A 14,453-nucleotide genomic window follows, 5' to 3' on the forward strand; every position below is an offset into this window, starting at 1 on the left:
AAATGTGTACCTAATCCAGATTCACTTTGGAATCAGTCCAGACTCCCCTAAGCTATTAGGATTTTTCTGATTCTGTATCAGGTCTTCCATGTATAGGCCCCTGTCGATACTTCTTTTCATGACAGACACATCTGCTGAGTAGCTAAGCAACCCAATTTGGACAAATGTCCCTGACTTCCACCTCCCCACCCCTTCCCTGCAGTTTGTGCTTCAGCATATTCAAGTGTAAGAGCAGCACGGTACAGAAATTCTCAGCAGGCTCTTCTGGCTGCTAAACTTGGCGATACATTCTGAAAATCAGGAATTTGCCTGTGGGAATATGACATTGGGCCATCAGAAACAAGCACTGAAGCATAGCAGCTACAAGAGTTAAAGGCTGATAATTCTATGACCTGTGCAACTAGGATGAGTCAGGCAGGTTGTTGAGAGAGGAAACAGAGGCCGTGGCATCATAATTGCAACGACTATTTGCTGCCACTCTATTTCTTATTTTGGAGTTATGCAACAAGCTCGAGACTCTCAGAATCTAACCTTTGATTCTCTTGTTGTGTAGGGTTTTTTTTTAGTTTAGGGGTTTTTTTTAACAATTGTTGTAGTTCTTGGTGTATGTTATCCAATTTGTATTTAAGAATTGATGTTCTAAAAAAGTGCAATCAGATATTCATTCCCAGCACATGTAAATTTAGGGCAGCTCCAGCCAGTCACCTTTGGTATCCAGGTCACTTTGTTCTCTAGGAGTTTGAAAAGGGGATTCACAGGTTGTGATATGTGATTTTTCAGCACCCAAGATATAGAAAACACTGCCATATTTAGCTTCTAGAAGGAAAGCTCAAGAGGTGACATAATCCTAGTTTACACAGCAAGATTTCCAATACTAGTGTGTGTTCTACTCCAGCTGACAAAGATCTGACAAGATACAGAGACTAGAAACTGAAACTAGAAAATGTCACCAGAAATGAGTCATTATTCTGAAACAGGTTACCAGCTTGTGGGGCAGAGTTTCAACCCTGGAAACTTAAATTATGGTGAAATGTCTCTCTAAAAGGTACTGTAGAGTTTTCCTTTTCACCTGAGAGTATTGTGAAAAAAATGCCGTGTAGATGTACAGGCTGCTACGAAGTAGCAAGATAAAATACCAGCAGAAGTGAAATAGAAATCAAATGGTATCTCCTAGTTAACAGATTCTTTAAGTTGTAGAACTGCTTGGGAAAAAAACCTGATCCTTCACTGAAGAAGATATGGTGGGATTGTTAGAAGACAACTTTTCAGTCTTCTGTCCTACAATGTGCTTTTGCTCAGTGGAAGTGGGATCACACAGAATCACAGAACGTTAGGGATTGGAAGGGACCTCAAAGGATCATCTAGTCCAATCCCCCTGCCAGAGCAGAACCACCTAGATTTGATCACACAACAATGCGTCCAGGTGGGTTTTGAACATCTCCAGAGAAGAAGACTCCACAACCTCTCTGGACAGCCTGTTCCAGTGTTCTGTTTCCCTTACTGGGAAGAAGTTCTTCCTCATGTTTAAGCGGAACCTCCTATGTTCCAGCTTATATCCATTTCCCCTTGTCCTATCATTGGATGCCAGTGAGAAGAGCCTGGCTCCATCCTCATGACAGTCACCCTTTACATATTTATAAACATTAATGAGATCCCCCCTCAGTCTCCTCTTCTCCAAGCTAAAGAGACCCAGCTCCCTCAGCCTTTCCTCATAAGGGAGATGCTCCACTCCCTTAATCATCTTCGTGGCTCTACGCTGGACTCTCTCAAGCAGTTCCTTGTCCTTCTTGAACTGAGGGGCCCAGAACTGGACACAATATTCCAGATGTGGCCTCACCAGGGCAGAGTAGAGGGGGAGGAGAACCTTTCTCAACCTACTAACCACACCCCTTCTAATACACCCCAGGATGCCATTGGCCTTCTTGGCCACAAGGGCATATTGCTGGCTCATGGTCATCCTGCTGTCCACCAGGACCCCCAGGTCCCTTTCCTCTGTGCTGCTCCCCAACAGTTCAGTCCCCAACTTGTACTGGTACATGGGGTTGTTCTTACCCAGATGCAAGACTCTACACTTGCCCTTGTTGTATTTCATTAAATTTCTCCCCGGCCAACTCTCCAGCCTGTCCAGGTCTCTCTGAATGGCAGCACAGCCTTCAGGTGTGTCAGCCACTCTTCCCAGTTTAGTGTCATCAGCAAACTTGCTGACCATGCACTCTATTCCCTCATCCAAGTCATTGATGAATATGTTGAACAATACAGATCCAGTACCGACTCTTGATGGACTCCACTGGATACAGGCCTCCAACTGGACTGTGTTCCATTGACCACTACTCTCTGGCTTCTATCCTTCAGCCAGTTCACAATCCACCTCACTATCCGATCATCCAGACCCCACTTTCTCAGTTTCGCTGTGAGGATGCCGTGGGAGACTGTGTCAAATGCTTTACTGAAGTCAAGATAGACCATATCCACTGCTCTACCATCATCCACCCACTGGGTGATGTCCTCATAAAAGGCTATCAGGTTTGTCAAGCATGACTTCCCTTTAGTGAAGCCATGTTGACTGCCCCTAATGACCCTCTTATCCTTGATATGCCTAGAGGTAGCACCAAGGGTATGTTGTTCCATTATCTTTCCCGGGATGGAGATGAGGCTGACCGGTCTATAGTTACCTGGGTCTTCCTTCTTGCCCTTTTTGAAGACCAGAGTGACATTTGCTTTCCTCCAGTCCTCAGGCACCTCTCCTGTTCCGCACGATTTAGCAAAGATGATGGCGAGTGGCCTGGCAATGACATCCACCAGCTCCCTCAGCACCCGCGGGTGCATGCCATCAGGACCCATGGACTTATGGATGGCCAGGTTGCTTAACTGGTCCCTAACCAAGTCCTCATCAACCAGGGTAGACTCCTTCTCTCTCCTGACTTCCTCAGGAGAGGAGCCTCAGGGTTCTGGGGCTCATGAGGATAGCCTCCAGCAGTATAGACTGCCTCAGTCTAAGTAGGATGCTCTAGTTTTAAACGCCGTATCTAGCAAACCTGATCTTGCACTTCCTCTGAGCTGTGTGACAGAGACTGTTGGCTCACTGTTGTTGGACAGCACTGGAAGGTTAATCTTTTTTCGTATGTGATCTTGAGTAACAGCACAGTATTTGAGAAGTCGTGGCGGTCTGGCGAGGTCCCCGATGACTGGAAGAGAGGGAACATAACCCCCATTTTTAAAAAGGGGAACAAGGAGGACCCGGGCAACTACACGCCGGTCAGCCTCACCTCTGTGCCTGGCAAGGTCATGGAGCAGATTCTCCTGGGAACCAGGCTAAGGCACATGGAGAGCAAGGAGGTGGTGGGTGACAGCCAACATGGCTTCACCAAAGGCAGATCGTGCCTGACCAACTTAGTGGCCTTTTATGATGGGGTGACAGCATCGGTGGACAATGGTCGACCAACGGATGTCATCTACCTGGACTTGTGCAAAGCTTTTGACACTGTCCCGCACAACATTCTTCTCTCTAAACTAGAGAGGCATGGGTTTGATGGATGGACCACTCGGTGGATAAGGAATTGGCTCAATGGTCGCACTCAGAGAGTAGTGGTCAACGGCTCGATGTCCAAGTGGAGACCGGTCACGAGTGGCGTCCCTCAGGGGTCCGTGTTGGGCCCGGCCCTCTTCAACATCTTTGTCGGTGACGTGGACAGTGGCATGGAGTGCACCCTCAGCAAGTTCGCCGATGACACCAAGCTGTGTGGTGCCGTCGACACGCTGGAAGGGAGGGATGCCATCCAGAGGGACCTCGACAGGCTGGAGAGGTGGGCCCGTACCAACCTCATGAAGTTTAACCAGGCCAAGTGCAAGGTCCTACATCTGGGTTGTGGCAATCCCAGGCACAAATACAGACTAGGCGGAGAATGGATCGAGAGCATCCCTGAGGAGAAGGACTTGGGAGTACTGGTGGACGAGAAGCTCAATATGAGCCGGCAATGTGCTCTTGCAGCCCACAAGGCCAACCGCGTCCTGGGCTGCATCAAGAGAAGCGTGGCCAGCAGGTCGAGAGAGGTGATTCTTCCCCTCTACTCTGCCCTCGTGAGACCTCACCTGGAGTACTGCATCCAGTTCTGGAGTCCCCAACATAAGAAGGACATGGACCAGTTGGAGAGGGTCCAGAGGAGGGCCACGAAGATGATAAGAGGGCTGGAGCACCTTTCCTATGAGGACAGGCTGAAAGAGTTGGGGCTGTTCAGCCTGGAGAAGAGGAGGCTCCGGGGTGACCTTATAGCGGTCTTCCAGTACCTCAAGGGGGCCTACAAGAAAGATGAGGAGAGGCTGTTCAGGAGGGCCAGTTGTGATAGGACAAGGGGTAATGGTTTTAAAATAGAGGGAGGTAGATTCAGGTTGGATATTAGGAAAAAATTTTTTACCATAAGAGTTGTAGAACACTGGAACAGATTGCCCAGAGAGGTGGTGGATGCTCCATCCCTGGAGACGTTCAAGGCCAGGTTGGATGAGGCCCTGAGCAACCTGATCTAGTTGGAGATATCCCTGTTCCTTGCAGGGGGGTTGGACTAGATGACCTTTGAAGGTCCCTTCCAGCCCTAACGATTCTATGATTCTATTTCTATTTAGCTAGCTTTGGAACTGGCTTCTGTGGGTTTGTTTTTGGTTTTGGATTCCTTCTTCCCACTGTACGAGATGGCAATGGAAGCTTTAATGATCAGCAAGTGCCTGTTGAAAAGGAAATACTTATCCCAAATAAATACTGGCAAATTTAATATTAACAGAATTCAGTTCCTAACGGTGTATAGAGATGAATTTTGACTTTAGGTAAAGTGCCAATACATGTGTTTGTCATCCAGCCAAATTTTCCATTAATTACTTAGCACCAGTTAATTTATTTTTCTAAAGTTGCAAGTAGCTTCTTACCTCAAGTGTGCCTGGTCCTCCATTTACCAGCAAGCGAAGAACAGGGATCTCAATGCTACCTGTTCCTGTGAAATAGATGGTTTAATTTTTAAAAAGTTAACAGCTTTCACAAAACTATTGTGTTTTTGCCAACCCCTTGAAAATACTTCTCCTGTTATGTGCTGTTTTGGTACCTACCAGAACATAAGCCTGCAGAAGGCAGGCAATTGTAGAAGCAAGTGGCAAAGGAAGAGTAACACTGTGACCTAGCATGTAGGGTCCTAGTCTATGATTCAAGACAAAGGCACCTTTGCTTGGACATATTGTGTGATCCCTGGTAAGCATTCCAGTCCGTTCTCACCTCGGTACACCTCATGCAAAATATGGATATTGGCACTTCTGCATGTTATAGCACTGTTGACTTCTAAAGTCAGTTATTGACTGCCAGGTGATCAGATAGTGGAGAAATGCAGCTACGTTAGGGCGCAAGGCAAGATTGTTAGGTTTTCAGAGAGGCAGCTACCACTGTTTATATTAAGGTACTGTTAGACGTGAAAAGCTGTCAGGTTGTCCCAGGTGTTACGCATGCACATAGCATGTGCAGGAAGGTGTAGTGGAGTCTAGGAGAGAAGCCTGATGAAAGGAGAATTTAAGAATATGAAGAGACTATGTAGACCAGTTAGGGTGAGATGAGTTAGGTATGAGTTGATAGGAACCATATACTCTTTACTATGCTTAAACAGCTTAAAACTTCATTCAGCACAATCTAATGTGGTGATAATTAATAATATAATCTTACAAATTTAAAAGACATGCTAATGAAATATTTAACTTATGTCACAGCATCAGGGGAAGAAACGGTGTAGGCATCCCTGTCCTTAGCCATCCTCCCACAGGGGCCCACTTATTTCTATATGGTTTATATTGTAAAAGCTGAACTCCATAATCCAAAGGCGACTATAGATTGGCCTGAAAGAGCTCAATCAAAACAGTAGCGTCACGAGATGAATGCTTCTTTCAGTTGGAAGATAAAAGGCATTTAGTTCAAACAGTTTTTTGATGTTTCCCTTTGTAGGCCTCCCAGGGCAGCGTACAGATCACCACTTACTACTTCTTGGATCTGTTGTGGGATGACTGCAGAAATAGTGTAGAGTGAAGCTGTAGCCAGGACATGACTGGCAAGTAGTTTCATTTGTTTTAGTGAATGGTATAGCATTGACATACCTCCATAAGGTGAGGTTCTAGTTTGAAGAATGACCTCTGTGACTACAGGTTCCTCAAGACGGGTTTAGGGCTTCAAATGTTCTTTGTTTATCATAGATTTAGAGAAAATTTAGCTGGAGGAGGGGCCGGGAGGGTGGGGTGGTGCAGGGAAGGTTCTAACTTTATGCTGGGAAGGTGGGAAGTCCTTAATTGCAAAGAATATTTGTATCGAAAACTTCCTCTGAATGACTTCCAGGTATTTTTTAAAACAGAAAAATTCTACATGACGTTATTAAAGTGTTTTTCTTCAATAAAGTCACATAGCTTTGCCTAGCTTGAATACAAATGAGCTTAAATAAACAACATGGGTTTTGTTTATAGCAGATCTCACAGAATTCAGTATGTTCCAGTGAAATATTTGTCAAATATATCAGCGTTTTTTGACAGAAAATTGTTCCGCTGAGATTTGTTCAATCAGATTTGGTTTGCAAGCAGAAAGAGGCTGCTTTCTAATTCACAGTACTGCAACCTCAGCCTACCATTACAGTCCACCTGTGGTCTTTCCTATCTGGGTCACCAGAGGAGCATTCTTTGGGTGCATTCATGCTCTCGGGTCCATCTGTGCAACCATGCTATGGGCAATGTAATTGAATGTTCCATTGGTGCATACAAATGTGAGTAAGTGAGCTCTCCCTTCTGTTTCACCTGTGCTAGCACTGCAGGTATTACAGAAACAAAGGAAAGGTAGAAGTAATTGTATTAGCACTAGGACTGCATTCTTTCCACAAAATGCAGTAGGAGGCCTGCCTGATACTCAGTTCTCATCATAAACAAAGGTCATATAGATTTAGATGGTCATTAGATGCTACATTTTTTACCCAGGATAAGATTTTTATCCTGAAACAAATATGGCTTAAAATATTTCAGAGGGCTTTGGAACAAGTCTTTTCTTCCAGTGTGGGAGCAATTTGAGACCCTGTGTGCGTGCAAGAGGGGATAAAAGTGTACAACAATGAACATCCATCTCTTAGAGCCACTGGTTAAGGCACTTAAAGCTGGATTTATTTTCCATTCACTGGGTTTTAAGGCAACTTGAGCTATGCTTTGAAGATCAGCTTTGAACTATGTTTAAGGACATGCAATAAAAGTCAGGATTTTTGGTTCAAAAAGCAGCTTTCTCAACTTCAGAAGTCACCTTAGTTCTGCCCCTTACATAATGACAAATGTGTTCACTTGATCTTGCCTATGTAGATGATTGTCCAATTTGAGAATTGAACTTGCCTTTCATAAAGCCAGAGGCCCACAAGTATCACTGCAGTATCAGTATTATCCAAGTTAGCTTGGCTATATAGAGTCTGCTTACCACCATATCCAGTACGCTGTTCTGAAATATGCTTTTCCAAGGTGAGACGTAGCTTAGTGGTTCCATCTGGCTCATCTGGTGTTATGTGATCCACCAAAATAAAATGGGAATGGTTGTGGTCCAGGGAATACAGCGGGCCTTGGATATTATCATCTGATTGGTAGTGTACAAGACTCTCATTCTAGAGAGAGGAGGAGAGATGTTAGTGTTCTCTACAAAACACAGTCCATGTTTTTATGTGCTTCATCCCCATTTTTGTGTTGTCTGCGCCATGACATAGCACATCACCTTTGAGACAATTGAACAGACTCTTTGGAAAGGGTAGGGAAGGAGAATGTGTTCCTTCTGAAACTGCCAGATTTGAAAGCTGAAGTCCCTGAAGTTTCCTTCTGGGTTCTGTGAAATACAGTGACATCAGTCATCATCTGTGGAACATAGGCATTCATTCAGAGGTTTTGGAAATGTTTGTTGGACAAATGGAAACGGGCCATGAGACCTGATAATTGTGGATGGAGCTGTAATGTCTTGGAGGGCTAAAGTCTCATCCAATATAAACAGGGACAAACCTATTCATTTCAGTAGTGTTTTGTCCATGTTTATCCTGGTAGAAAAGTCAGCCAGCTAGATGTCCGTATCAATTTAAATGCAGCTTTTTTTTTATGTTTATATGGGTTATACGAAGTCTAACGGTTTTTCTCAGTCTGGAAATCACATTCTAAAAGACTGAGTGACAGGCAGACTATAGAAAGTGCAATCTTTTTATCTTTCACTTTGGGTGGGGAGTATTATACCTTGAAATTATTTATTACTGAATTCTTGCATAAAATCACTGTCTGGGTAAAACAGAACCCCTGTCCATAGTATTTTATTTTAAGGATTGTGCTACATATGATCTTCCTTACGCATATTTTTTCAAGCTTCCCTTACTTCCTTAATAAATCTTTCTTTCCCACTGTTGCATATCCACTTTGGTATATTATACCTAGCCGTAAATGCCTGGTTATTCTTCTTTTTCATCTTCATAATCACTGTCTTGTTGCAAGTAAGCCAGGTTAAAGCAACTGCTTAAAATCTGCATTTCCTTCTACCATGCCTCTTTTCCAACTCCTGCAGCCTCTGAATTGATGAACAAAGCTCAGACTGTCAGCTTGGCTATTGTGTCTGTGTATTGCATTTTCCTCCCACTAATTTTGTGGACACAGGTGATAAAGCCTTTCCAGACAGAGCAGTGTGCTATGCAAGTAACCTAGTTGTCATTAAGGTATGGCAGAGATTTATGTTCTGGTTTTTAAGAGCCAGATCTTATGTAGAGCCTTTCTTAATCTCAGCTATTGGCAGTGTCTGCTAGGAAGAGCAGGTGTTCATTTGAGTCCTGGGGGAAGTCCAGCTCAGAGGTTATCCAAATTCTTCTCCACAGCCAAGGCTAAGGCCGATGCTGGAGAGGCATTGAACATATCACCAGGAGCTCGTAGCATCACTGCTAATGCATAAAAACATTAAGTAACCCAGAGGACAAGCTCCTTCATGCTGCAAGCAGAAGAGTTGAGCACACTGCATAGTGTGCCCCTAAAAGGCTTTCCAAAACTAAGCTGCACACAGTCAAACTGGTGAAGAGAAATCTCCTTCAAAGCGAGGTGAAAAAGGCTATAATCAGGCATGTTCCTGTGACTTTCCCTGTCAGCAGTTCTGGGGAGAGTAAGAACATCAGAGGCTCTTCCAGGAAAAAAAGCAGTAAATTTGCATGTCCTTTGCAAACACGTGCCACAAATTTCTTTTACCTCCTTCTCTCGGTCTCATTTATTGGGGAAAGCTTCTTGACACAACTAATTTGCCTTCAAGTTTTGTTTTGACAGAGGGTGTGCTGTCAAATATTCTGCTGCCATGTCACATTGAGCCTACTCGCCAAAGATCTGGCCTTTGATTAGGACCCGGAGGCACAACAGCCAATTGAAAAAGATCCTCGGGGATTTTCCTATTTATTCTCCAAAAATGTGGAAGTGATCTTTCAATGAGGTTTAAAGCATACCATTAACACGGAAGAGATGGGAGGGATTCACTGATTTCAGGGCTTGTTTTTCTCCTTGCTAGAGTGGATTGTTAGCTCTAATTTATACAACAAGCCACTTGTGTTAGTGCCAAGTATAAAGAGAACTGGGTTTAGATCAACATCCCTGTCTATAGTTTCTTTGTCTTAAATTTACTGACTAAAATCTAAAATGTTTTGGGGTGGAAGCAGTGCCAGAAGTCATAGGGTCAGGAACTCTCTACATGAAATATTCCTTGACAAAGAATTCGGGCTTTAGTTAAGGGGAAGAAAATCTGATGCAGTAGAAAGACCAGTGTGTTTGTTTTGTAGCTGCTGGTTGGGAAAGGTTCAGATGCATTTTGATCACTTAGGCTGGGAGGGAGGTGAAATAGTTAGTTTGCATTCGCCAAAGCAGTTTTCCTGAACAAAATTCACGAACACGGTGAACCGAATTCTTTCCTCTGAGGTCTTTCCAGACCAGTTCAGCCACACAAATAGGTTAAAGTCTTCCAGCTAAGGAGTCCCGCCTGGCAGAGTACATAGATAGCTGTCCTTGGCAAAAAAAGGATGGAAAAGGGGGAAGCCCAAAGACAAATTGCTGATGTGATCTGGCAGTCTCCCAGCCACTAGCCTGGTGCTTGCTGGTCTCTCTGAGGGAGGAACTAGGTGTGAGTTCGAAGGGCTGTTTGTTTCTTAGCTTCTGCAGGGAAGTAAAACAGCACAGAGACACTGTCGTTCACTGCCATTACACACCTACTTTGTTGTTACCATATTCTGCTTAGGGCAGACTGTATATCCAGTGACAAGAAGGTCATGGCATAATTTTTTTTTTTCTCCACCTCGAGGTCAATTCAGCATCAACTTGTCTTGGCATTTTCAGCAACTGTTTGTGGGATGAGGTTTGGCTTGGGTTTTTTTTTTCCTCCCTCAAGAACTGTGTTTGCTTCGACTTGAATTGTGAAGTCCCTAGAGCTCCCAATAACTAGATGCAATCCTGCATAACTAGCATTTTTTGTCCTGGTGTATTGAGCAAGTTTTTGCGTATTAGACACCAATTCAATGGCTATTTCAGAAAACCCGACCTTGAAATATTCATGGCTTGTGTTCCATACTGAAAATATACTTTTTGCAGTATTTATGAAATAGCGTGGAGTAAGTGTTTCTACAGTAAGTGGACAAGGGAAAAAAATAGTAAAGTTACCTTTTGATGCATGTATTTTTCCTGACTTTCATCCTTTGGTCGCTGAGCTCGTGTCTAATGCTGTCACCTGCTGGATATTTGCAGAATCTCTGCCAAGTGTACTGAGCACGCAGGGCACAGAATCATTAGGGTCTCACAATTCTTCCTCCAATGCACACTTTAAACCTCTTTTTTTTTTTTAGGTTTTTTAGGTCTACGTTGTTCTGCCTACTACTTCCAAATTTTGTAAATGTGCAGCTTACTTCTGAACAATACTGGCTCATGAGTAGAATAAGTGAAAAATACCTTTGTGTTGTCCAGAATTTCTCTGTGCTGAATTTCTCGGAGTGAAGTTATTCCTATGGCAATCACTCTTGCTTTGGATGAAGTACTAGCCAGTGCATGGTCCCGAACTGCTTGCACTAAATGTCTTGTTATTCCTACACGTAAAGCACTGGTAAAAATCCAGGCACCTGAAATTATTTTTTAAAAATAGTTAATTTCTTAATAATGGAGCATGTTTGTGTGTGAAGTAACATTACTTGCAGTACTGGATTGAAGGTGGTTTTTAGATAGATAAACTGTAGATAGGTCTTAATGGATTATAACTTTTAGAAATAAAATACATACAAAGTATGTAAGACTTTAATAAGGAAAACAAGATATTGTGATATTTGTGATGCCATGTTGTCATCTTTGCTCTGATGTCAATGCACCCATCAAGAATGCCATGTCCAGTCTAGAGTCACTGTCTAAATATGAAGAGAAACATCACTGTACCAAGCAGATCTGCTTGTCCCAAGAGGAAGAGCAAAGGGACAGGGTGGAGGAAGTTGTTGGCTTGAACTAAGGACTGAACAGTCCCATGCAATCACCTGGTGGCAGAAGAGCTTGGGCATAACCTGCCTAATTTGGTGTTCTCTTTCTCTTGTACTTATGTATGTTGGAGAGTGAATTCTTCAGGAGAGTAGGATTTATAGCCGTATTGTTACGGTGACAAATAATTTAGAGAACCCTAGGTAAACAGCTAAACAACCTTTTTCAAATATGTAACATAAAGGAGATTTTGATGCTGTCCTGTCTTACGTATAGAAAGCAGCTGGAGATAGAGAAAATCTGTGTGGTACAGAAGTACTAAAAAGAGCTTTGGCACTGGGCTGCTTCATTACAAAAAGCGAAACTGTTGCAATCTTGTCTGGACCAGCGAAGCTAAATCAAGAGCTTGCTGTCAAATGCTTACAGATATTTTCACTTTGTTTTGCAGGTATTTTCATAAAGCTACAGGGGGGAAAAATGTCATCTTAAATGAAAGCCACCTCCATGATGTTCCCAGACATTTTATTTGTTGGGTTTTGGTTTTAAATTTCTTGTCACTCATGTGAACAGTCAGGGAGAAAGTGATTGACTTGATTTTGTGTTACATGTTAACAAGGTCTTTCTGTAAACTTGAGTCTAATCACAGGCTGTTTTACTAACAAAGTCTATTCAGCTCTTAGATTTGAAGAAAACAATCTTCAAAAAATAAAAACTATTGTAACATGATTTTCACCGGTGGCTAAAAAGTGAGAATGAACTTTTGTTGAAGTCAAATTGCTATGCTCTCTTCAGAATTATTTTGCTGTGACACCAAGGTATTTGGACCCATCTCATGCTATATTTCTAGGGTCATTTCTGACGGGAATAACGTCAGGTAATTTTACACTTTGGGAATGGTTGCCTAGAGTAATTTGGTTTGAAATAACTTATTTTTGCTGTTTCTAATACAATAACTTTCATTTCCAAAGCTATTTAAATATAGGTTGTAGGTTGCATTCAGCAAAGCCTTGAACTTCCAAAAATAATCATGTGAGCAGGCCCATTGACATTAAAAAAATCACTGGATGCTAGGTGTGAGAATCCAGGTGGAATATAAATGCCTTCTTTAAAGCCTAAAGGACTAACCTGTGCTTTGCGCTGCTTTTATAAGTCCTTTTTTTAAGGTGTCCCGTAGCCAAGGCTTCATCTGGAAGTTTTCTTCTTCCCCTACTAAAGAGACAACCAAATTGGGAGCAGGCAGCTTCCATTTGTTGAGCATAACTTCGAATATAACTCCAGGATGAATGGTACCCGGGACCTTAATAAACTTCAAGAAATAAAGCAGAAAAACACTGAGTAACAATGGGACAGTAGGATACAGTACAGATATTGTTCATGGTGAATGCAGAGGCAAATTTATCATCAACTTTCTTAATTAAGAAAAAATTATTTGAGCAAGACCTGACAGAGAACTAAATACTAGGATGAATTTAGCAGGATTCTGTATAATTGTCATCTCATTAACTGTGTCAGTTCCGTGGGCTAAGTCTGTGTTGCAAACTGATATATCGCACTCTCCTTTAATGCTGCTGTTCCTCTTGAACTGCCTTCAGTTCCATGGCAGTCTAGCAGAGCCAACAAATTTCTTTGGCGTTTCTCGTTTCTGCACTAGCGGAAATATTTGCCTGATTTCATGCCTGTTTTTCAAGGACGTGTTCTATGAACCTACTGCTTCTTCCTGTTCTGTATATATTTTGGCTTTGTGCTTAAGACTTCACAATGAAACAAAATCTTAAGGCGGGTTTTTGATCCTTGGAGTTCCTTCTGCTCTACGCTAATGTATACAAGGGACTGCTGAGGAGGTGCGTCTGTCCATGCACATCTTTCTCTGTGTATTAGCAGAACAGAGAGAGAGAACTTTAAGGAGAGCCTTGAAATGGCTCAAAAGTATGCTTAAAATGTTGAAATCCTTAGTGATTAATTTTTGGCAGAAAAAGGTTAAAACAGGGAAATTATGCAAATTGAAGCAAGCTGGACACTTTTTTTTAAGGAAAAAGTGATCAACTGTACTTGTTGCATATCATTGCAAGTGAAGTGGTTGATTTCTGTATATTAATACGCCTTATTTTCAATCACATTCGTGTTCAGGAACGTATGGTCCCTACTTTGAGTACAATGTGTTGCCTCACACTGTGGCACATTGACTCACTATTACAGTCTCTAATGCTAAGAAGCAGCAGCTGAACAACAGCAATAGTGTTAAAGGGTTAAAACTCCTTAGTGCTGTACCTTTCCACGTTTCTTCCCAGAAGCCGTGAAGTCTATTTCTCCCATGCAGTATGGTAGTTCTCTTTTGAAAGCTTCCTCTTTGTCGCTACTGCAGAGCTTGGTTTCCATTTCTGCCATCGAATTTTTAAGGTGATCGCCAGTAGACCAAGGTGTTCACTGAGATGACAGGGAACTAGGAAATGAGAAGCTGTTTAAACTGGAGAGGCCACAAAATCCATTAATTTACATCCAGGCGAGTTTTTAGTCAAATATTTTACTCTTTTACTGTTATGCTGATAATGTTCAGCTACAATTGGAGGTGTTTGTACCAAATGTTGGATGGTATATAGAGGAGGAGGCAGATTCTACACCAAAGCTATGTAACTTAAGTTATGCAAAGGCTCGAAGGAGTAAGGCACTTTCGACTGTCGAAAGCTGAGTTGCAAGGTTCAAGATCCTGCAATCCATCCAAAGTCACATGGGGTGTCTCAGAGCCCAAAGGTGAACCTGCTTCTACAAGAGAGAAAGAGGAGCCTCAGCCACAAACTGTTGCAAGCAAGAGTAGATCTGTGTCAGCGAGTGTCTGAGTCACAGTTTCTTGATGTTCTTACGCGTCATGCTACTATGGCTTACATGATCCAGCATGAACACTGAATAACTAAGTGATGACATGGTATTTGTCTGAAGATACTTTAGGAGAGGTTTACTCTCTGTTTGCTGCAGGA

At 42.7% G+C, this 14,453-nt stretch overlaps 1 protein-coding gene across 1 annotated transcript in view; it reads right to left on the reverse strand.

Moving 5' to 3' along the window:
* The window catches only part of TRPM5 (transient receptor potential cation channel subfamily M member 5), a 42,578-nt gene extending 28,712 nt beyond the window's left edge, over positions 1-13,866 (reverse strand). The window contains exons 1-5 of the mRNA XM_086613162.1: positions 13,750-13,866; positions 12,607-12,787; positions 10,972-11,138; positions 7,460-7,640; positions 4,915-4,979 (exon numbers count right to left, since the gene is read on the reverse strand). Of these exons, the coding sequence (XP_086469288.1) occupies positions 4,915-4,979; positions 7,460-7,640; positions 10,972-11,138; positions 12,607-12,787; positions 13,750-13,866 (711 nt within the window). The remainder of the gene's footprint in view (positions 1-4,914; positions 4,980-7,459; positions 7,641-10,971; positions 11,139-12,606; positions 12,788-13,749) is intronic.
* Positions 13,867-14,453: the final 587 nt, after the last annotated feature.

The sequence above is a fragment of the Tauraco erythrolophus genome, chromosome 6 (assembly GCF_009769465.1).
Source record: "Tauraco erythrolophus isolate bTauEry1 chromosome 6, bTauEry1.pri, whole genome shotgun sequence".
NCBI lineage: Eukaryota > Metazoa > Chordata > Aves > Musophagiformes > Musophagidae > Tauraco > Tauraco erythrolophus.